The sequence below is a fragment of the Tiliqua scincoides genome, chromosome 7 (genome assembly GCF_035046505.1).
Source record: "Tiliqua scincoides isolate rTilSci1 chromosome 7, rTilSci1.hap2, whole genome shotgun sequence".
NCBI lineage: Eukaryota > Metazoa > Chordata > Lepidosauria > Squamata > Scincidae > Tiliqua > Tiliqua scincoides.
In genome coordinates this window covers 50,220,632-50,242,569 of record NC_089827.1, presented here as the reverse complement: position 1 = coordinate 50,242,569, position 21,938 = coordinate 50,220,632, and the positions used below count along the sequence as shown (strand labels likewise).

Here is a 21,938-nt window from a genome sequence, read left to right as displayed (position 1 = left end):
CGATGGACTTGTTTTTGATAAAATCCAATACATGTAGCTCAACCCTAAGAATAGTAAGCTCCAAAAGGTGCCTGTTTTTACGTTTGTCTAGAACAAAACCATGTCTGAATTTTTATCAGCTTCTTACCTTGCTAATTTTGACAACAGAAGGTGCTCCAGGAAATCCAGGGATACAGGTCTTAAATTCACTCACTTTACTGAATGGCCCAACACCACAGCCATTTATTGCAGCAACCCTGAACCTGTAAAAAGTGCCAGGAGCCAGATCCAGCTTCTTAAGTAAACAGTAGCTTGAAACATCGTCATTTTCTGCCTGAAATTTTAAAACATACAACAGAACTATAAGCTGACCACTCATTTGAACCCCATTTAAAGAATAGCAAAAGAAACCAACCTCAACACAGGTTATATCACAGATGATGAGCTGTCACATCTATTGTGCTATAGAAGAAAGCTGAATCTAACAAGGGTAGTGGCAACCCTGAATCCTATCCCCCTTCCTGGCCCGATCCACCATGAATCAATGCAGACTTGTGCCAGCATTATATCTGGCACAGGTCCAAGTTGACCCATGGCGGCTGCTGGGGCTTACCCCAGGGCAAGGGAACATTTGTTCCCTTGCTCTGAGGAGGCCTCAACATGCCAAAACTTCCCCGTGAGATAACCACATGTGGCACCGCTGCACTGCCGTGTAGGGAGTCAAGCAGATTGGACTGTAAATTGTTTACTCAATTTGAAAGTGAACAATAAAAAATATCAATAGAAAAACATTAATGAGAGAAACATATACGGTTGTATCTTTAAGTTTAATCAATTATATTTCAATGGGACTCAGTCATGAACTACATTCCTCAGCCACAACTCTGGATACACTTCACAGGAAAGGGGTTCAGAATATTTAGGTAGAAAGAATTAATGATTACCTTGCTAGAAATTATGACTTTTTCTTCTGGGAGTGAATAAAACTGGTTCACCAAAGCACTATTGCTCTGAAAAATGCCAACATCATACCACTTTCGTTCTCGTGCTTTTGTTCTTGCATTCTGTTTCAGCGGAGATGTTTTCTATTGTTTGGAGAATAAGTGTCATTATAACACGTGGATGATCTACACAACAATAGTTAAAAAACTCAAGAAACCTGTGTATGAAGGAGAAGGCAACAATGGAGACTCCCCCCTTCACCTTGCAAATAGGCTGGACAGCTTGGTGGCATTGGTTTTCCACAACACATTTCAAAATAAATTTTTGCCAAGATTTCTATAAAAAGCACTGTTGCAACTGTTAAGAGGTTTATTAAGTGCCATCAAAACATTGTAACGTGAAATAATTTTTTAAACAACAACTCTAAACTGAGTTTGTTCAACTCACTCTAAGAATATATATTAAATATTTCAAACTGCCTTTCACTTTTACTCTGAATAGTAACTTATAATTTGTTCAGTTAAACGGAAAACAAAACTATGTACTAGTAAATTTGGACAGACTATTGCTCAAGCTCAGCTCTTTTTCACTTCAAAGGCACTTGTGCAATAGACATTTCCAGAGAACTTGAACTCAGTTGAAAGAGCTGAACTGGCTGTCTGCATCAGAACAGTTTATCAAAACATATTTTTAAAAAACACAATGTCTAGCTGTAACTAATTGTGAAATGTCATATTTGTGATATCCTTTCCTCTGATGCTGAACTGTAACCTGGAAGATCCAGGTTCAAATCCTTTGTCAGCCACAAAATGTCCTGGGTGACCTTGGGTCAGTCACCGTCTCTCAGCCTAACCTACCTCACAGGGCTGTTGTGAGGACAAAAGGAGGGAACAAAAAACATACACCAGCCTGAGCACATCTGAAGAAGAGTGGTATAAAAAAATGTGAAATATCACATACTTACTGGCAACTGTGTAGTTGATTCATTTGAACCAGCAGAAGCAACTCTAGTTGAGGGACGAGATGTCTCCTTGACTAGAGCCAAAAATGACATTTAAAATAATTTATAAATCCAGGAAAAACACCATAGCAAAAAAATCTTTCAGCAGCTACTGTTATGTTTCGAAGACAAAAAGACTTTTGCAAAAAGGTTTTTAAATGTTTATACAATGCAAATTTGCACAATACACATGAATGTAAAATGTTGACTTTCCATTTCAAAAATAACCCTAAACAAGCCATGAAGCTTCCTGGATGACCTTGGGCCAGGTTCTTAGCCTTGCCTACCTCACAGGGTTGTTGTGAGGAGTAATGTACACTGCCCTGAGCTCCTTGGAGGAAGGGTGGTACAGAAATGTGAAAAACAAACTGCAGAGATATTAAATTTCAACGATTGAAAAAACCACACAAAAGATGTTCAGGTACATACTACGTATATATGAAGAATCTATAGTGCAAATTCTAGGCTCACAGAACTTTCAAAAACAGAAACTGGTTGAGCCTCCATTTGCCTGAAGATAACATCCGAAGGTCGCCAGTTCGAGGCCATCGGCACCGTGTGACCTTGAAGCAGCTGACAAGCTGAGCCGAGCTACTCCATCTGCTCTGAGTGTGGGAGGATGGAGGCCAGAATGTGCGACCAGATCAAGAAAGAAACATCTGAATGTTGTGGTTTCTTGAAAGACAGAAACCTTCTTTCAAATTGTAAAAATCCCTACGGGGATTTAATTTGCCTGCCTATGTAAACTGCCTTGAATAAAGTCCAAGGAAAAATCTGAGGACCAAGAAAGGCGGTATAGAAATACCTGTATTATTATTATTATTATTATTCTAAAACTTTTGAATAAAGTTGTGCAAGTGTTTTAGGGCACATGGAAACAAAATTGTTTGCATGGCATGAAAAAACTTAATGAAAGAGAGAAGGGTAGACATGAGAACAATTTCAGGGAAAAGGAAGTTCTCTGTGTAGATAACTGCTGTGACTAAAAAGAAGTTATTAATTGCTTCAGTACTGCACACACTTAGGGCCCAGTTCTATCCAACTTTCCAGCACTGGTGCAGCATGAGGTAAGGGAACAAATGTTCCTATACCTTGAGGAAACCTCAGTGACTTCCTCCCCACCATAGGAAGCCCCACTGGCATGGCTGCATCATGGAAAATTGGATAGGATTGGGCCCTAAGCCTGGATAAAGCCACTCATTTCAGACGTATCTATCAGAGATTACCAAAGACATTAATGCAAATCCTTAAAATGATACTTTGGGTGCAATCCTAACCCACTTCCCAGCAGCAAGGTAATGGGCAATGCAGCTCTGAGGTAAGGGAACAAACATTCCCTTACCTTGAGGAGGCCTCCATGATTGCCTCTCAACTGCAGAATGCAGCACATGCCCCATTGACACAGCTATGTCAGAGCTGGGAAACCGGTCAGGATTTGACCAGTCAAAGAACTAATGCTTTCAATTTAGAAGGAAACCAATGTCAATTTACAAAGTATTTGCAAAAAAAAAAATACAGTATAGTTCAGAAAGAATCAATGAAGAATCAAGCAAGCGGGCGACAAGAAGCATTTCAACCAAGAACAAAAGGCTTCCCACCAACAGGTAGTTCAGAATGAAGAGTAACCCTCTTATTGAAAAGATGCAAAGACAGATGCAAGGACTTAAGGCAGAGGTTCACAAACTGAAGCATTTCAATGCCCCAGCTAGGGAAGCCTCGTTTCTGACCCCTTAAGGTGCAGGGGGAGGGCGAAGGCAGTGACACTATTGCAGTTGATGACACAACTGCCAGGGTAAAAGGGTCGGGTTTTTTTACTTAACTGAGGCAGCCCCTCTTCAGGACTCCCCATGCCTCCAAACAGCTAAATATAGGGGGGAAAACAGCCACTTCTGGTTTTCATCGCAAAACCAGAAGTGGCTGTTTTTCACTATTTTCAGCTGTTTGGAGGCCAGGGAGCTCTGACAAGGTACTGGTCCGCCAGTGGTCTCATCTACATCTGTAGTAAGGAGGACTAATCTCCAACCCACACTCTATGCAAGAACTAGAAATCCTGATCACATTAAAAAGAAAAGTAATAAATTCTGGTGATCTCAAGACATAACAAGAGTATATAATTAAAATACAGTATGTGAAACACTTCAAACCTTCAGGTTGCAAACTGACTGTTGTTAGTGAAGTTTCATCTTTTACAACTGTCCCATTTGTACTCGTTGACTCAGTCTTCACAGCCTGCTGGGTGGCAGAGACAATACCGGATACAGAAGAGTCAGGTTTTGTAGTTCTTGTATCAAAGTCAAGCAATTCATTTACACTTGCTGAGAGCTGTGGACCTGAGGCAAAAACCAAAAACCAAAAACACAACTCACATTGCAAGAATGGCCTAAAACAAGCTGACATGAGCCACAAGTTTTTACCTCTAACAGAAATGAGATGCGACCCCCTTGTTACCTGTTAGACTATGTCCTAGTCTACACAGGTGCAAATTGAGGAGGTAGAGTAGACTGTAACATTCCCAACAGCAGGTAGGTAATACCATTTTTGAATGCCCCCATGTTTAAAAAAATGAATGCTCCCATGTAATAAAAATTCTTTTCAAGTAAAAAAACCAAACTAGTATATTAGGGAGAAAGGCTTTTAAAATGCATCAAGTTGCATCTCCATAGACATTCATTTATTCAACCGCAAGCATGAGCACACACATTCTTGCTCCATTCAGATCTCACGGTTATGCATCCATTTGTATCTCCCATGTAAAGTCTTCTTACCTAAAGTGCTAGCAGGCAAGCATAAGGGGGCATTGGACTCTTTGGAAATGGAATGTTTTATCTTTGTATTTTCAGGTTCTGTAACCTTGACTTTAGTTTCTGAAATGGACATTTGTACCTAGACAAGGGGGGAAAAGCAGCAATTAAGTTTATGACAATGATTTTCCACGTGGCCCTCAGCATAACTCCCAATTGCAAGGGATTGTCTCCATATGTCCCTCAGTCACTCTGCTCAACGAACAGTCAAAGGTTCTTCTCCGCAGAGTGGACAGCAACAGAATGAATGAACAGGAACATTCGTAGAGTTTGCCCTTCATGCGCCTTGGCTGTCCCCTTTCATTTGTCTGCATCTTCTTCCATGCTCAGAAAGCAGTAACTAAAGTACATAAGGGGTAAACTCAACCAAAGTCTCTTGCTGTCAACATTTTAGCAAGGGGCCACTGGGCTACGTTTTGGCTGGCACCAGGAATGAACCTGGAGCCAACCTAGCTGTCTGTTCAGCCCATGCTCAGTTTAAAAATTAGTTATTGATTAGGATCTTAGGAAAAAAACTAACTGGTCAATATGGTTTGTTTGCAAATAATCCCACAGACTACTTTGAAGATGGGTCTGGATCCTAACTACCTGTGTGGGGCTTTCTCACTTCCCCCATCTATCTATGGGGGATAGATGTATAGCCCCTGCTTGTCCTTTCTCCCTCCAGAAAATGAACTCCTGAGTGCTGGCAGAAACACATATCACTGAACAGGGTGGCATATAGTGCAAGGGATTGCAGCAGGGAGGGGAGAATCAATCAAAACCCTCATCCCTGGCTCAAGTGACTTTCTCTTAGGAGCCATGCAAATGCCCTCATAACTTCAGAGAGAAAATTCCTACTAATACCCCTTCCACGTTCATACTTACATTGCCAGGGACTTTATTAAGAGTTTGGTTGTGGAGATCAAGCTTGATTCCTGGAGGAAGGACGATATTCATTAATGGTAGGTTTTGCTGCAGAGAAGAACCATCTTTCATGTAAACGTAAACATGATCATCAGCAGATGCTCACATAAAGCTGTGAAGTCTACTATCTTTCAAGATGCCACAAAGTCCCTTTCCACAGCATGACAGAGCCATGAATCATCTTCCAAGCTAAGTGTTTCAATGAATCATCACAACACACTCAAAACTAAAAGGTATAGTCTAAGTAACTGACAGCACAATCTATGCATGACAATTCAGAGGTAAGCCCCACTGAGTTCCGTGAGTGGGGGGGGGGGAATCACCCAGGTAAGTGGGTGAAAGATTGCAGCTTGACTTATTTTCCCAAATAACTTTTTCAAAAAGGATTGTTCACTTGTCTTGGGTCAGCAACAATTTAAACTCTGAACTTGTAACGACAGGTGAAGAAGCCTCTACGGAGGCAGAAGTGTTCACGGGAGATTTGGCAAAACCAGGAGTTACAGTACAGTTTCCAAGATGAAACTCTCACAGACAAGCTTGTTCGCAGGAATATTTACCTTTGTTATCCTGTTTCAAAGCTTGTCCTAACGCCTGCTAGTTTTTCAGTACACTGCTTCAAGTTTATTAGAGTGAGCAAAGGGTGAAAAAATGCAGTTAATTAAGGGGGAAACCCTAATCTGTGAGGAGAAAAAAAACCACATGTGTATGTGTGTGTGTGTGTAGGGGGATGTATTGACAAGGGACAACAGAGCTGAACTGAGACTTAAAGGAGCATAACAAGCCACACACACCCTTCTTCCTCACCTGAAGTCATATTACAAAAGGAGTTTCCCCCTTGGCAGCACTGTGGACATTGCTCCAACATGTGCCAGTGCCACACAGGCTCCAGAACACTGTTTCCTGTAAGTTTTGTCAGAGAATCAAAATGCATCAAGAACCAGGGTCTTCCATTGTCCCAACTACTGAAGCTTCCACACTCTCTGATAAAAAATGTACAAGGACAGAAAAAAAAAAAGGAGAGCAAAGCAGAGAGAAAAGACTGGGGTGGTGTCAAACTCTGGGGGCCTGCTTAAGAGCCAAAACAGTCTTCTTGACTTTGTGAAGGAAGTGGCCGGAAAGAAAAGGAGGTGTTGCATTTCAAAGTCATTTCTTTAAAGCATCAAGTGAATTGTTACTACAAGAGTTCTTAAGTTTAGTCTTCTCTCTAATTCTTCTGAAGAACAAAACAGGTTCAGCTCAGACATTTTATAAATATTTTTAGGTGTCCTTGAAATGTGTCCTTATTTTTTGTGGTTTCTGCAAGGTGTGGACACTCTACCCCACCTATTTAAGAGGCAGAGGGAGCAACAAGTACTTTCTCCCACACCTGATGGAAACTGTAGAACTACAATACAGCAGTGCTACTCAAAATGGTGACCCACAGACTGGTGCTGGGCTGGGTGCCATCAAGCTGCCAGTCCACAGTAAATGTCTAGGAAAGAAAGAAACAGTCATAATATGGCACTAGTGCCTGGCATATTGGGATGAAATATTGCAGGTCCACTACATCAGGCAGCTTGAGAAGCACTTAATAGAAGGTCGTCAGTTCCCTGCTCTACTGACATGAAATGGCACTCAGCATGTAATAGTCACTCTGTTCTCTCCGTATTTACTGTCCTCAGAACCTACCCTGGTAGAGAAAGTGCAGAGGCAATTGGAGAGCTACTCAACTCATTATGATAAGCTGTCTCAGCATAATGTCCCTTGAATGTATTTGGAGCTGCAGGAAAAATGACTTCACTCTTAAATTGTATCAAAATTAACACACATTTCAACCCTATAAAAGAGAAAACAGCAACAATTTTGCCTGTACCATTTAAAGAATTTTTTAAAAAATCAGCCAATTTACCTTGTGCACTTGGTGAAGGTATCTCGGGTACCACGGTAACAGGCATTTCGCCTGCAGAAGGAGTTGGCATCTCTGTGTTTAACTGAAGAAGATATCCTTCAACAGTAGGAACTTCATCCCATTTAACTTGAAAAGAATTAGTAGTCGCTCTGATCAGTTGCACCTGTGATGGGGCTGGTGGTTTCTCTTAAAGGAGAACAGTGAATTCGATTACATTCAAAACAGAACAATTTAATACATGCTCATTTGCACAATATGTTACAGGAAATGCCTTTGTTCTAACAAGTTATCAAATGAAGCAAAATAATAATTCCATCTCAATTTAACTGTCATGCCAAACCTATCAATCACTTGGCAAGAAACACACTAGTGAGAGAGTATGTATCTCATTAAACTGGCTCAACTGAACAGACTGAAGACATCCAAGGTGGACCAATTGGATACAGGCCACATCATGTCTTCGTACCGCAAGCTACAGAAAAGTACCCATCGCGTTTCTGCTTGAAGCCGGACTCACCTAACAGACTAGGCAGATAATACGTGGGTACTGACTTCCAAGTGATTTACAGCCCAATCCTATTGACACTGACCTGGAAATAAGCCCCATTGACTATAATGGGGCTTATTTCAGAGTAGACATGCATAGGATTGGGCCATGAAGTGGTCTCTCAGCTCTGCATTCTCATCTTGAGGAGCACATGCAAATGTGCCATATTGAATCACAGTGATTCTTAACACTTCCCCCTTTAGTCAGTCTGATCCACAAACAGCCATCACTTGGCCCATGACTCACTAGTAGGGTAGAAGACTTTTGTTCAAGTCACGTACAGAAATACACAGGGCACACCATTCACACATTTCCTACAATTCCCCCTCTTTCTCCCAAGCAGGCAGTATGCCCACCTGGGATTTTTGGCCAAAGACAGCTGTAGTTATAGGGGCAGTAATTAAAGAGGAAACAGGCATGGACTTGGTCCTTGGACTTCTAGAGACAGACTCAGGTGCAGATGATCCAGTCTATGTGCCAATTGCCACTTAGCTCTGCATAACTGCTGACATTGTCAAGGTCATTAGATATTATGAACCTCTCTAGAACGGAGTCATCTGTACCATCATAACATCATAATTAACTGAATTCATTCCCAAATATTCCTTCCTTTTGAAGGAATTTTGAAGCACATCTGAAGCTTTATTGTTTTTAAGTTTCATTAATTCACTAGCAGAAAACACCTCAGCTCAGTTAAGCTTGCCTGCTGCTAGATTAACATTACATTACATTTTCTCTGTTTATTGAAAAACCAAATCCGTTTTCAACTGATCACTCTTTTTTTAAGCAACTGACCAGAAGATAACAGAAAACAAATAAAACAAAAAATGTGATGCTGGGAAGTTGTTTCCATGCCCTCACAGAACCTCTGATGGGAATAAATTATTGAAATTAAATAACTCCCACAAGTCTGGGAAATTAAATAACTCCAACAAGGGCAGCAGGCCCTTTACAAGCTCTGTGGACGATAAGAAACATTACAGCAGAACATTTACAGCTGTAAATGTGGCAAGCCAGAACAAGAGTGATTCTTAGACTTTTCAGATGTAAAATGGCAGAGCTCTTGAAAGTTTCCAGACATCAGGGACACGTAGTGTGGGAGCGGAAGGCGAACCATCCCACTGGTGTCGTTTGAAAAGCGTCACCACCACAGTTGTGAGAGCACAAGCACTCACAACCCACATGCACTAGCCACGATCGAGCCATTGTTCAGAGCGCACAGGTTGCATGGTGACATTGGTGGCAGCACTTTTTAAAGGACTCTGGTGGAGCGGTTCTGCCTCACCTGCCACCCCCACACTGCAAGTCCCTGCCAGACATCAACTGAATAGTCTATGTTACCAAAATGTATTCCATGGTCACTCACCTGTATCTAGATACCAAAGATCTTTGCAGCAAACTTGATTGTTCCAGGCTTTTCGGTAGCCATCCCTGCCACTCCATATGTATAGGCGCGTCCCAACTAGGACAGCACAATGGCCCGCTCTTGGACCTGGCAACATGTTATTTTTGTCCTCTTGACAATCTGAGATTAGCTGTATCCATTCTAAGGTATCTGGTTAATAAAACATAACCAAAATCAATGTTTGGACACAGAAAGACTTTAAAAAATTATATTATAAATTCGCCATGTCGCTTAAAAATACCCATCTAGACAATGGATGAGTGTATGAATAATTCACATACACATTTCCACACTGAAGCGAGATTTCTTAAAATCCGTATCAGCAAGATTTTCATATGTACAACTTGAATTTTATATACAGCCATCCTTAAGTGCGTTGAACAAAATGTGAGAAGTCCATTTGAACATTCTATATTTACACTGGCCACACATGCCGGATCACCTGGACCACAGAGCCGTTTTGTGTTAGTGGCCAACTGGTTTTGTTACACATGCAAGACCATCATTATGTATAAAACACAGATATTAAAGTATGATTACTGGTTTAATATCAGTTACAACTTCTTAGTATTTAAAATTATATTTGCATCTCCCCAATAAAGGTTGAGTATTCAAATTAACAAGAAAACCATAGGTATACTAACCTAAATTTAGATAAGAAAATGAGCCAGTACATTTCCATTCACCATCTTGAGTAGATTGGTTATTGTCTGTGCTCTGTGGGACCCATCCACCAAAAATGTACATTCTGCAAACACAAGGGGGCAGGAGGGGGGGAGATGAAGAGTGGTACAGAGAAGGGACAAGCTGATTTGCTTTCCAGGATTTATCAGACTATTCCAAACTGCATTTCCCTTTATTACCCAAAACATAAGATTCATCTCTTTGTATTCCTCCCACCCTTCTTTGCTGTATTGCAAACTGCTTGTGCAATTGTTCCAGAGAGTTTTAATAACAGGCTGTAACGTTGGGGAGGGAATTGTTTGTTTCCCAACTCATGGGACTAATCACACTTTAAGAAAGTTTTCAAAATATACATTATATAACAATAGTTGCTTTAAAAGCTGCACTGTAAAAAAACAAAAAAAACACCCTCTTAAATGGCATGCATATAGTTCACTTTGAGAGGAAAAGGAGAAAGTTTTTTCTCCTGGGAACTTTCTGACAGTGTCATAAGGAGAATATCAAGAGTTAGATATGCCATGAATGTCCTTTAAAAACACAAATTAAAATTGATGTTTGCAGGGAAAAAGCATAACGAGATATGGCTGGGACAACTACCCATATCTGAAATCATTCAGTCATGTGTAAGCCAAATGGATCATGTCTCTGATGACAATGAGAAATATGTTCATCACCAGAGAGAGCAGAATTTCCTGAAGCATGGTAGAATTTCTCTCACCATGTGGCCACACACTAAAGATTACAGTCTTCCCACATCACGACAGACACACCACGATAAACATCCACAGTAAGTAGCCACCTATAATCAGGCACTGCAACACATCGCTGAATACCTCCCCCTATATCAAAACCAGATATTTGGTTAAAGCCATTTCTGCTCAATGTTGCACACAAGCAACACGGATCAAATGTGTACACCTGTCAACTGGGCAGAAATGGGTGAATATCTTAACCCAACAACTCTGTTAAAAGTAAACAGTTGCAGAATGTGCTGGGAAGGGGCTACAGCCAATATAAGAAAACACAATGAAAGGATCATGCAAATGGTATGATGGCATCTGCTGCTGCAGTAATACTGAAGTTTTGTAAGAGCAAGATAAATAGAAGTTGTGTGCGCATGAGTAAGGGAATCAACATACAAAGTACAATTCTAAACATGAAAGATCATATAAGTATTTTAGTTATCTTGGGGGGGTCTATAGCCTTATCTTCATCCCTGACTTCTCAGACAGATGTTCAATCTAACACAGCACAGAGATCAGGATTCTAATCCCATTCTGATCCTGGACCCCTCTAGTGATACATGCTGGACATCATGCTTGCCCAAATGACGTACAGATCACATGGTTGGAGACTACACACAGTGGGCTTGATACATGTAGATGAGCTACATCCAATGTATGGAAGCTGTAGGGGGGCAGACAGGAAGGCTGAAAGGGGGGGAATCAGGCACAATTCCAACTCTCCATGTTGCACTGGATGAAACATCTGCACAGCTGGCACCATTCAAATGCTAAGCAACAGCAGTGAAATAAATTTATCTAAGTTCTTATCTATAGTAGAAGATCCTGCCCACCCACCTCAAACAAACTTTTTTTACCGCTAATAAATGAATGCTTCTAAAAATGTCACTTGTTCTCAGATGCTTCCCCCCTTTTTTTGTAGAGTACCAAAGGAGTATTTTTTTTGTAGAGCAGCAAAACATTTTTTTGCCAAACCAGCATATACTGAATATATATTACAGTCAATTCAAGAGCATGCCTTTCCTGTTTTCAAAACCGCAATACCACAGCTCTAAAGAAGTTAACAGAAGGATTTGCCCTTTCCCCCCCATTTCTAAAAAGGGCACAGGTTTTCTAGGTTAATTTTAGGCCATAACATGCAAGTAGCTCTGAAATCTATGCAAAGAATGAACATTCACAAATGGAACAATTAAACTTTTCTAGGTATTCACCAAATTTTTAGTACATTTCAGTCTCCTGGAATTTCAGAGTTAAGTCTTTCAACCTGTAGGAGAGCTTTTATAAGGCAGATGCTGCTGGCATTTCAGAGAGTTGGACACAGGTAGGATCCCTAAAAACAAACACTAGAGTAACAGTCTCCTACTAGGTGTACCTTTCTATAGGTGAGCTTTTAACAACAGACATACTTGTTTCCTATTACATTGGCTGTATGGAGGCTACGGGGAAGTGGCACTGTCCCTTTAGTTTCAGTTTTCGACCAAGTCATTGTTTCTATTAAGAAAAAAAAACAACAGACAAAGTACAGAGCTCATTACTTCCTGGAATGTTAGTGAACTACACAATAACATGTGAATTATACAGTAACATGTTACTTGTGCATGTTACTTCTCAGTTTTCAGAATACACGTATGAAGACACTAAAACGTTACTTATAAAATGTGTGAACTGCAGAGAACACAATCACAAAATGGACAGATACAAGTTCAGCATTCATAACTACTTAATACAGTGGTTCCCAAACTTTTTAGCACCCACTTTTTAAAATGACACATTATCAAGACCACCTAGGTTTACCAGGCTTTAAAAACAGGACATCTAGAAATAAATAACTTATTTTTAAGTAATAATAACCAGAAAAAAAACCCTGAAACATTTATCTCCCTATATTTACACATGCCTGCAAACTGCAGGAACTGAGCTCTTTGCAGGGCATTAGCAGCTACAATATCTGATTTTTGAATAGCCTCAGGGCTTGGGGCAATTAGTTATCTGATCTTTCCATTGCCCTTTGGGGGGCCACCAAAAATCAGGTTGTGAACCACCAGTGGGTCCTGACCCACAGTTTGGGAACCACTGACTTAATAACATGGCATTTTAAATTGTAAAAGTACAGCCCACTTTCAGTGAAACCAAAACGAAGTGTGGCTTAGATATTACAAATGCTATAATATAATGTTGTGTAAATAAAAAGACATTTATTCAAACCAAAAAATATTAAAATACTCATATGGTTAAAAATAACTTCCATCATACGTTCCCAGACTAAATGCATGGGGTGGCATCCCGAATAAAACTTCAGTGACTCTCACTGTCCCAAGCTTTTCATTCCTAGAGCTTCCATTCATGGAGAGCACATGAACAGAACAGAAGCACTCACGTGGGATGTCACTCGTGGAAAAACAAACCATCTGTGCCTTACCAACAGAAAGCATGAATTGCCAGATTGTTGGAAAGCATATTATGGATTTGCTTTTACCTATACTAATACTGTTCTGTTTAAATAAATGTCTGTGTATTTACATGACCTGTTAGAGCAGTGGTGTCAAGGCCCATGGGTCAAATGAGCGCCCCCCAGAAACAATTTATCCAGCCCCCATTATCATTGGGCCCTCCCAGCTTGATAATTGGGCTCTCTCATATCTTGAAAATATGAACAAGATTTGCACATTTTATCTTCTGTCATTTGCAGCCAATGAGTTTCTATGAGAGACCAAAGTGCTCATTTCTCACCATTCGATCCTTAAGGATGTCACTTTCTGTTTAATAACGTTACTTCCGGCCCTCAGCAAGCACCATCAATGCTAACTTCAGGCCTCTGCATGAAACGAATTTGACACCCCAGTATGTTATTTTTGGCGACAGGGATTCAATTTCTTAAGTCTCTCTCTCTCTCTCCCCCTCTCTCTGTGAGTGTGTGAAAGAGTGTCACAGCGCATTTTTTTACAAGTGAGTGGACCTCTCCATAGGTAGTAAATAGTTACCATGATGTGTGTCAGCACTTTTTACAAATTCCACTTAAACAAAACTCTCTTCACACATTATACTTTAAGTGTACATCTAAAAATATTAAGCACGAACACTCAAACAGGTCTTTGAAAACATAAGCACAGGCATGTTTGTCAGAGAACCAGGACTGGTTGCAATTCCATGCTGAGAGTACATGAACTGACAAACATGGGTTGCTGGGCAATGTGTGAAACAGCTCTAAGATGAAGTACAATATGCAAGGAGTTCCACAGATTTCTGTATAAACAATAAAGGAATGATGATGATGAATCCTTAAGAATTAGCCATTCCTTGGCTTAAAGAAAGGAAGTAGCAGAACTTCACTAGCAATTTAATTGTACTCACCTATATCAAGTTCCCAAAGGTCATTAAGTCGACAGCCAGACATCCCTCCAAAAATAAACATCTTTGGGTTTCCCGAATCTTTTCTACTATATATAATGGCTGTGTGAGATTCTCGGGGAGAAGGAAGCACCCCTTTGGTTACAGGAATGCTCCAACCCATGACTCCCGAGCCATGTTGCAGCTCCAGTTCATAGAAGTCATTTAAATATCTGGTGGATGAGTGAGACAATACGGAAATGAGGCACTGAATTGTATGTGGAATGACCATAAGAAAATCGCTGCCTATTAATTTGCTATTGCATGTTCACAAAACACCATTGTATGGCAAATCAAAATGCATGTTTGAAAGCCAATCAAGATTTAAGAGAGAAGTTTAGTTACTATTACTAAAACCTTTGCAGGCTGTATCGTTGTACAGGTAGCCCAGATAGGTCTGTGCTGCCCATCTCTTTGAGATTTTAAATAATAACGACTGGAAGACATTCTTCATGTGACAAATTTTATCCTATTAATGCAACCTTACAAAACCTCATCATACAATATTGTACTAAGGAAGTAAACATGAGACATCTATAAGGTTTCAGTAACAACGTATAAATGGTATAGTGGTTTGGGAGTTGAACTTAGATCTGCAAGATCCAGGTTCAAATTCCAGCTCAGTCATGAAGCTTCCTGGGTGGCCTTGGGCCAGTCACTACCTCTCAGCTTCACCTACCTCACAGGGTTGCTGTGAGAACAAAAGGAGGGGAGGAATTATATACACTACCCTGAGCTCTTTGGAGGAAGGTAGCATAAAAATGTGAAAAATAAATAAACATTCTTAATAGCAACTGACAGAAATTAGCACTTTTTGGTTCCAAGCAGCAGTTACATCAATATTCCACATTTCTAGAGCTCAGCGTGAACAGATTTCAAGAGCTTCTTGTCAGTCTTCCTTTTCAGCCTCAACAGGAGTTACAGTACCCATTCAACATGCAGCAGATACACTACAGATATTCAAAGCTACTACAGCATCCATTTGCCCTCTTTTAACTGTGGAAACTTCAGAAGAAACAAGCAAGACATTCTAAGCATTTTGTTCCAATCCCACCAGCATACCTGGGAATGTTATTGTTGGAATCTTCACTCTCATTGGCCAACCCGCCAAACAAATAACACTTGTTACCATAGAGAGAAAGGCTGTGGCCGAGACGAGGGCAAGGTGGCGAGCCTGTCGAGGGGTGCTGAGGTCTCACTTTTTTCCACAGCCACCGACTTGCCTTGAAGACAGAACAGGAGACATATTCAGAAACTCAAGTCAGTTTACAAGTTACACTTAATGGAATGTATATCGTGATCCTAAGCACACTGATCACACCACAGGGAAGTCACCAATATCCAAAGAAAAGGCAGTGGGTGATTTGTTGGTCTGGGTTTTTTTTTAGGGCTGTAGCATTTAAGAGATTAATTTATTTAAATTTATTTAAAGACTCTTAATTGACTAAAAGGTGTCCCCAATTAACTGGGCAGATAATTTGATAGTAATTTTTAAGACGTGCTTCTAACACTGCAGGTGGCGTCATCACAGAAGAGGCCTGGATATTCCCTTTTCCCAAGCATAAGAGGGAGTGTCTCTTCCAAGATACAGCTTGCTATGACACATACATAATCTAAAAGCAGGGGAGGGGAAGCTTTTTGGCTCAGAAATATTGTTTCTATTTGCATGCAGATTTTATAGATTGCATAATCAATTCAAATATCTTGTATCAAATTGTAACCTTTGTTTGCTTCCCTCACTCTTATGCATCCAACTCCTTTTTAACTTTCTTTTCTTCTCCCATTGTAACAGCAGCCTGGCAGTTCACCTCTGCAGAAGCAAAAATCAAAGGAAACACACAGATGCCCACACACATCTGGCCTGATGGATTTCACTCAGAGTTTTTTCCCATCTAAATATGACTGCAGGCTTTATAAGGCTAAATAATCTCTTAACACAGGGCATGACCCCCGGCTGGGCAGAACAATTACTTCCAAGCTCTGAACTGAAGTCATTCTTTAGGCTCAAAGCAGAGGTGGGTTCAGCAGGGCTTTTCAACAATCCTACTGTCCCATTCTGGTTTCTCCTTCTCCAAGGTCGCCAGCATGCCCCACCCCACTCCAGCTGACTTGTGCAAAGGTGCTTTGGAGTGAGAGCTCCCTTCCCCAGCATGGTCCCACTGCAGCTGTCAAATGTGAAGGCACTGCGGAGTGTATTCAGGGAGGCCATGCAGCACCTGAATGGGGAAAAGGGGGGGGGCTAACTGCCAACTGAGAGCAGCCAGAAAAGGTTTTGCGGGCCGCGTGTTGAGGCACATCTGGACTATCCAGATGTGCATGTCTTCACACATCTGGATAGTCTAACACACACAGTAATCAAGTCAGACATTTTTTTTCTGGGGTTTAAACAGGAACTCAGTTTTATCTTCAGCAAAACTGTGCTGTTCTCTTTATTTGACAAGTTCCGAACAAGTACTCTGCTATGAGCAGATGCTACTGAAAGTACTCTGGAAGGTACTATTTCAGCCACATGTTTCTGAACACTAAGCACCCTGTTCTTCAGCAGGTACAGAACAAGTACAGTGGGCCCTCCATATTCATAGGCTTAGCGTTCCTGGATTTGACTCAACATGGATCCTGAGCCTGTGCTGGAGGGCCTCAGTGGACCTCCCAGAAACAACCAGAAGTTGCGTCTGGGAGATCCGAGGCATGTGGAGGTTACGCATGATCTCCTGCGCCTCAGAAGACCTCCCAGAAACTCCTGAAAGGTACATCCAGTTTGCTGGAAAGGCCCCTCCCCACTATCCATGGAATTCAGTATCCCTGAGGGGCCCTGGAAAATATGCCAGGTAGATACTAAGGGCCCACTGTATATGCTCAAAAAGTAATATCTGAAACAACCCTAGGGTTTTCTATATAATAATAATAATAACTCAGTATTTATATACCGCCTTTCTGGTCATCGGATTACTCCTCTGACTTTATTCAAGGCGGTTTACGTAGGCAGGCATTTATAAATCCCTCAAGGGGTTTTTTACAATCATAGAGGTTCTCTCTTTCAAGAACCAACAGCATTTCAGAATGGATCTTCCTGGTTTGGTCTCACTTCTGGCCTCCAGTTCTCCCACGCAGGCATATTAGGTCATACACAAAAAGTTCCATTTTTTCCAATCAACTGGATAAGTGGTTATGAACAATAGCCATACCTGTAATTCATATAAATCGTTACTGTATCTTCCATATTCAACCATTCCTCCGAATACTAGTATTCTGGTACCATCACACACAAATCCATGGGCTGCACAGCCTGGTGGGATATCACCTCTAACAGCTGGAAGAAACCACTGGTTTGTCGCTATAGTCAAACACACACAAAAATACTGTATAAACATGAATGAGCTTAAACCAGAGTATTTTTTAATTCACCTTTCTCCTCCCGATAGCAAATGCCTGGAATAGAGCACTCAAGAACTGCAGCCTGGCCACTATTATTATTGAACAAGTGAAAATAGACACAATACCATACTGAAAAAATCTCAATATTAATATCATGTCATTTGCCATTGTTTAACACTTTCACTACCTGTTTTACAGCACAATTCTATCATACTTGCTCAGAAGTAAGTCCCACTGAGTTCAGTGGAACTTACTCCCAGGTAAGTGTGTACAGGATTGCAGCCTTAATTCTGTTTTCTCAAATAAAAATTCTAGTCTTCCCTGGTTCTTGTATAAAGACTTGACAGCATAACTGAAAATCCAATTCTTTCCTTTCTAAATTTCTTTTGCTAGCAGGCAGAGGGGCAAGAAGCCTAAAAATAACAATACCTCAAAAGCATAACACATAAAAGCTGACCGACATCACAGTGTGGGGTGCAGAGCAGGTTGAAGAAATCCAAACACCACCTCATTATCTCCACATCATCCCTTATATTCCCCTTGAAAACCATTTTGAATGGCAGGAGAAGTGAGATCCAGATACATGATTAAACAGTCTGAAACACAGCCTCATCTCACTCTACTTCCATTTTCCGGAACACGCATATTTCCATACACAGACTTGGGTTCTCATCACTAGGGAAAAAATGTCACAGCTCATTTAGATGCATTAATTCAGAGTATATTTTGACAACAGCTCACCACCCCTTGTGTTAAGGAGGAATCAAAACAAACAGTCTGCAAAGGACATCATACTAGGTCAGTAGACATATCCTTCTGAAAGTAGACACATCCTAGATCTGAAAACTACTCTTCTAGGCTTACAAACATCAACTTCATATACACACGCACAGTCCTTGCCTCATCCTCCTCAAACACTTGTTCTCTCCAAGAATTCTCCCAAAAGACTTCACCAAAAAACTTTATTTCTCAAAACATATGAAATTACATCTCTCCCCAACACATTACAGGCCTGCTGAAGAACCTTTCCCACTAACTTCCTATTTCTGCCCCATCTCCCCTCTACTTCTTCACCCTCATTCTTACAAACCACCAAGTGACAGCACTTCATCTCCAGCCTGTGTGATAAGTAGGTCCATAACAGTCACAGTCTTGCAACCCCAAGTCTCCCTTTCAGCCACCCAAGAGCTCATTCTGACCCAACTTCCTGTTGTCTTATGCCTGAGCTGTTTATGGTCAAAAACATCATGCAAAATTATGTATGCTTCCCCCACACCCTCTGACTCCCCAGTTTCAGCTTTGAACACACTATACCCATGCATGCACTCCCTTCCCACATGTGGCTCTCATTCAGTCGGCCTTCACCTGAGCTCCAGCATGCTCCTCTCCAAACACAGCCTCCCACACATGCTTCCTTCAGATTCCACTGCCAGCCTCAACTTTCTGCTCCTTGTCACCCCACACCAGTGGCTTGATTTAGTGGGTCTCAATTATCCTTATTTTTACAAAATGTTTTTAAATCAGGCCATCTTCACCAAAAAGGTGACTATTTTAAAAGGAGAAAAATCTTCCCCTGTGATGAAAGTGAAGACCAGAACTCCTACCCATCCACTACTGAGCTCAGTATGGACTACAAACAACTGTGATGCGTTTTGTTGCAAACCCACCTCGCTCGTGGCACCGTATTCCCTCCACCCACAACCCCACACATGCCCTCTATGCACCTACATTCACGCACATCTTCATCCATCCCCAGCTCTACACCAATCCCCCCGCCCCACACTGGTTTGGAGAGAATACAGTTCACTTAGGGCCCAATCCTATTCAATTTTCCAGTGCTGGTGCAGTTGTGCCAGTGGGGTGTGCGCTGCATCCTGTGGTAGATCAGTGGGGCAGTCACTGGGGCCTTCTTAAGGTATGGGAACATGTGTTCTCTTACCATGGGGCTGCATTGTGGCTACACCGGAGCTGGAAAGTTGGATAGGATTGGGCCCTAAACTGGGTAGGTCAGCCCCTGGCATGCCTGCCTCCAGGTGCATCCAAAGCATGCTGAGCTACTGGCCTATTACCACTGAGGTTGGGATGGGAGGGAAAGTCATTCCTCCCCTCATTGGCATCTCCCTATGAAGTCTATGCATAGGATATAATGTGTCTAGGATGCACAGAGCAACATCTGCCCCTCTTTGGGCACACTCCTTCTATCCAGGGTTCCCTCCTTGGCAGGGCTCCACTTCCCCTGTTCTCCAGGATACTCTCAGAGAAGCTGACAAAAGCTGTCCCTGCCCGCCCGCCCGGGGGCATCATGCCTGCCTGCGCGCACCATGCCCGCCTTTCCAGCGCGCATCATGGATGGCCTTGCTTGGTTGCAAGGAGGAGCCTTCCCAGTGCCCTCTCTCTGCGAACGCCAGAGGGGTGGGCAGTGCCAGGGCTGCTGCTCCAGTGGACAGAGCCTGGGCACCTAAGGGAGGCGGCTCCTTCTCAGCGGGCAGCTGGAAGCAGGGGAGCCACAGGAGCGCCTGCCAGCCAGCCACCCTTCTGGTGCCCAAAGCCTCCCTGGGCTGGGTTCACCCCTGGGGGGGGCGGCGGCAGCAGCAGCTCATTTCCAAGGCTGCCTGCGCAGTGCCGCCCACCACGTACCCCGTGCCGGCCAGGCGAGCCCAGAGCGGGCAGCGCCGCCGGGGAGGGAGCGCGCCTGGCTGGCAGGCGGGCGGCGGCAGCACCCGCCCGGCCGCCTCCTCCGCCCGTACCGGTGTTGTACACGTGCAGCTCGTCGGCGATGCCCTCGTTGCCGCCGCCGAAGATGATGACCAGCTCGCGGATGGCCACGGCGCGGTGTCCGTGCCGGGCTCGCGGCACCGGCCCCGTGAAGGCGAACACCCGCCTCCAGTGCAGGGCAGCGGCGCCCGCCGCCATCTTAGCCTCCCGCGACCACAATGCACCGCGGCGCCAGCCAGGGCGGCCGAACTGAGGGAAGGGGGGGGGCTAGCGGGAAGGCAGGCAGTGGGGCTGCCACTCCTCCCTCCCTCAGTCCACAGTCCTGAGCCAGCCCCACACACGACCCTTCTTCCTCTAGGGCTTTTTTCTTTTAGGCTCTTGGGCTAAAAAAATGCCTCTGAGCATGTGCTGAATTCTCACTGAGTGAGCCCCACTGGGTCACAGGGACGTGCGGTGGGTGGGGAGGCAGAGCCTCCCCGCTGGAGTCCTTCGAAAAGCAGCGCCACCACTGTGTGGGGAGGCAGAGCCTCCCCGCCCGAGCCCTTCAGAAAGCACTGCCGCCTTGTGAGGCATCCAAGAACCCATGTGCTTCTCAAAGGATTCTGGTGGGGAGGCTCTGCTTTCCCACCCACCACACATCCCTGTGATCCAGTGGGGCTCTTCTTGTGTTCTGAGGGGTAATTCGTTGTGAGAAAGCACATGCTCAGAGGCACTCGGCCCAAAAACGTGAAACAAAAAGATAGCCCTAGAGGCAGAAGGGCCCTATGTGAGGCAGGTGGGGCCAGCATAAGACTAAGGAAGGAGAGGCAGCCCCACTGTCTGCCTGCCTGCCAGCCAGCCCTCCCTCCTCCTATCTCTGCTTCCCTCAGTTCACCTCTCAACTGCCTTCCCATCCACTGCACATCCCTTCTGGATCAGACTCCCCTCCATTTAGTCCAGCTTCCTGCATCTCACAATGGTCCACCAGATGCCTCAGGGAGTGCACAAGACCACAAGAGACCTGCATCCTCTTGCTCTCCCTTGCGCCTTGCATTCAGAGACAGCCTACTTCTAAAACCAGGAGGCTGCTAACATGCCCATCATGGCTTCTAACCTGTGATGGACTTTTCCTCTAGAAATTTGTCCCATCCCCTTTTATCAAGGCATCCCGGCCAGATGCAATCACCACACCCTGTGGCAAGGAGTTCCACAGACTCATTATGCTAATTTATCTTCTTCCCCTCTCCCCTCCACAAGCGCTCTGCACACGTGCCTCCTCTGATGACAGAAATTATTGCCCACAAAAGTTTACGCTGAGTTAAATGTCTTAAAACCCAATCCTATCCAATTTTCTAGCACCAGTGCAGCAGCAATGCAGCATCAAAGTAAGGGAACAAATGTTTCCATACCTTAAGGAGGCCTCTGTGACTGCCTTCCTACCACAGGATACAGTGCATGCCCCATTGGCACAGCTGCACAGGCACTGGAAAATTGGATAGGATTGGGCTCTTAGTTGTTAAGGTGCCACAAATCTCTATTTATTATGTTAGAACATAAGAACATAAGAACAGCCCCACTGGATCAGGC

At 43.1% G+C, this 21,938-nt stretch overlaps 1 protein-coding gene across 2 annotated transcripts in view; it reads right to left on the bottom strand.

Moving 5' to 3' along the window:
* HCFC2 (host cell factor C2) overlaps positions 1-20,576 on the bottom strand; it is a 28,932-nt gene extending 8,356 nt beyond the window's left edge. For both annotated transcript variants that reach the window (XM_066634266.1, XM_066634265.1), the window contains exons 1-14: positions 20,405-20,576; positions 17,468-17,616; positions 15,345-15,505; positions 14,247-14,455; positions 12,302-12,386; positions 10,113-10,216; positions 9,430-9,618; positions 7,517-7,702; positions 5,590-5,639; positions 4,687-4,804; positions 4,066-4,251; positions 1,886-1,956; positions 924-1,064; positions 128-313 (exon numbers count right to left, since the gene is read on the bottom strand). In XM_066634266.1, the coding sequence (XP_066490363.1) occupies positions 128-313; positions 924-1,064; positions 1,886-1,956; positions 4,066-4,251; positions 4,687-4,804; positions 5,590-5,639; positions 7,517-7,702; positions 9,430-9,618; positions 10,113-10,216; positions 12,302-12,386; positions 14,247-14,455; positions 15,345-15,505; positions 17,468-17,616; positions 20,405-20,570 (2,001 nt within the window). In that variant the 5' untranslated portion in view covers positions 20,571-20,576. The remainder of the gene's footprint in view (positions 1-127; positions 314-923; positions 1,065-1,885; positions 1,957-4,065; positions 4,252-4,686; positions 4,805-5,589; positions 5,640-7,516; positions 7,703-9,429; positions 9,619-10,112; positions 10,217-12,301; positions 12,387-14,246; positions 14,456-15,344; positions 15,506-17,467; positions 17,617-20,404) is intronic.
* Positions 20,577-21,938: the final 1,362 nt, after the last annotated feature.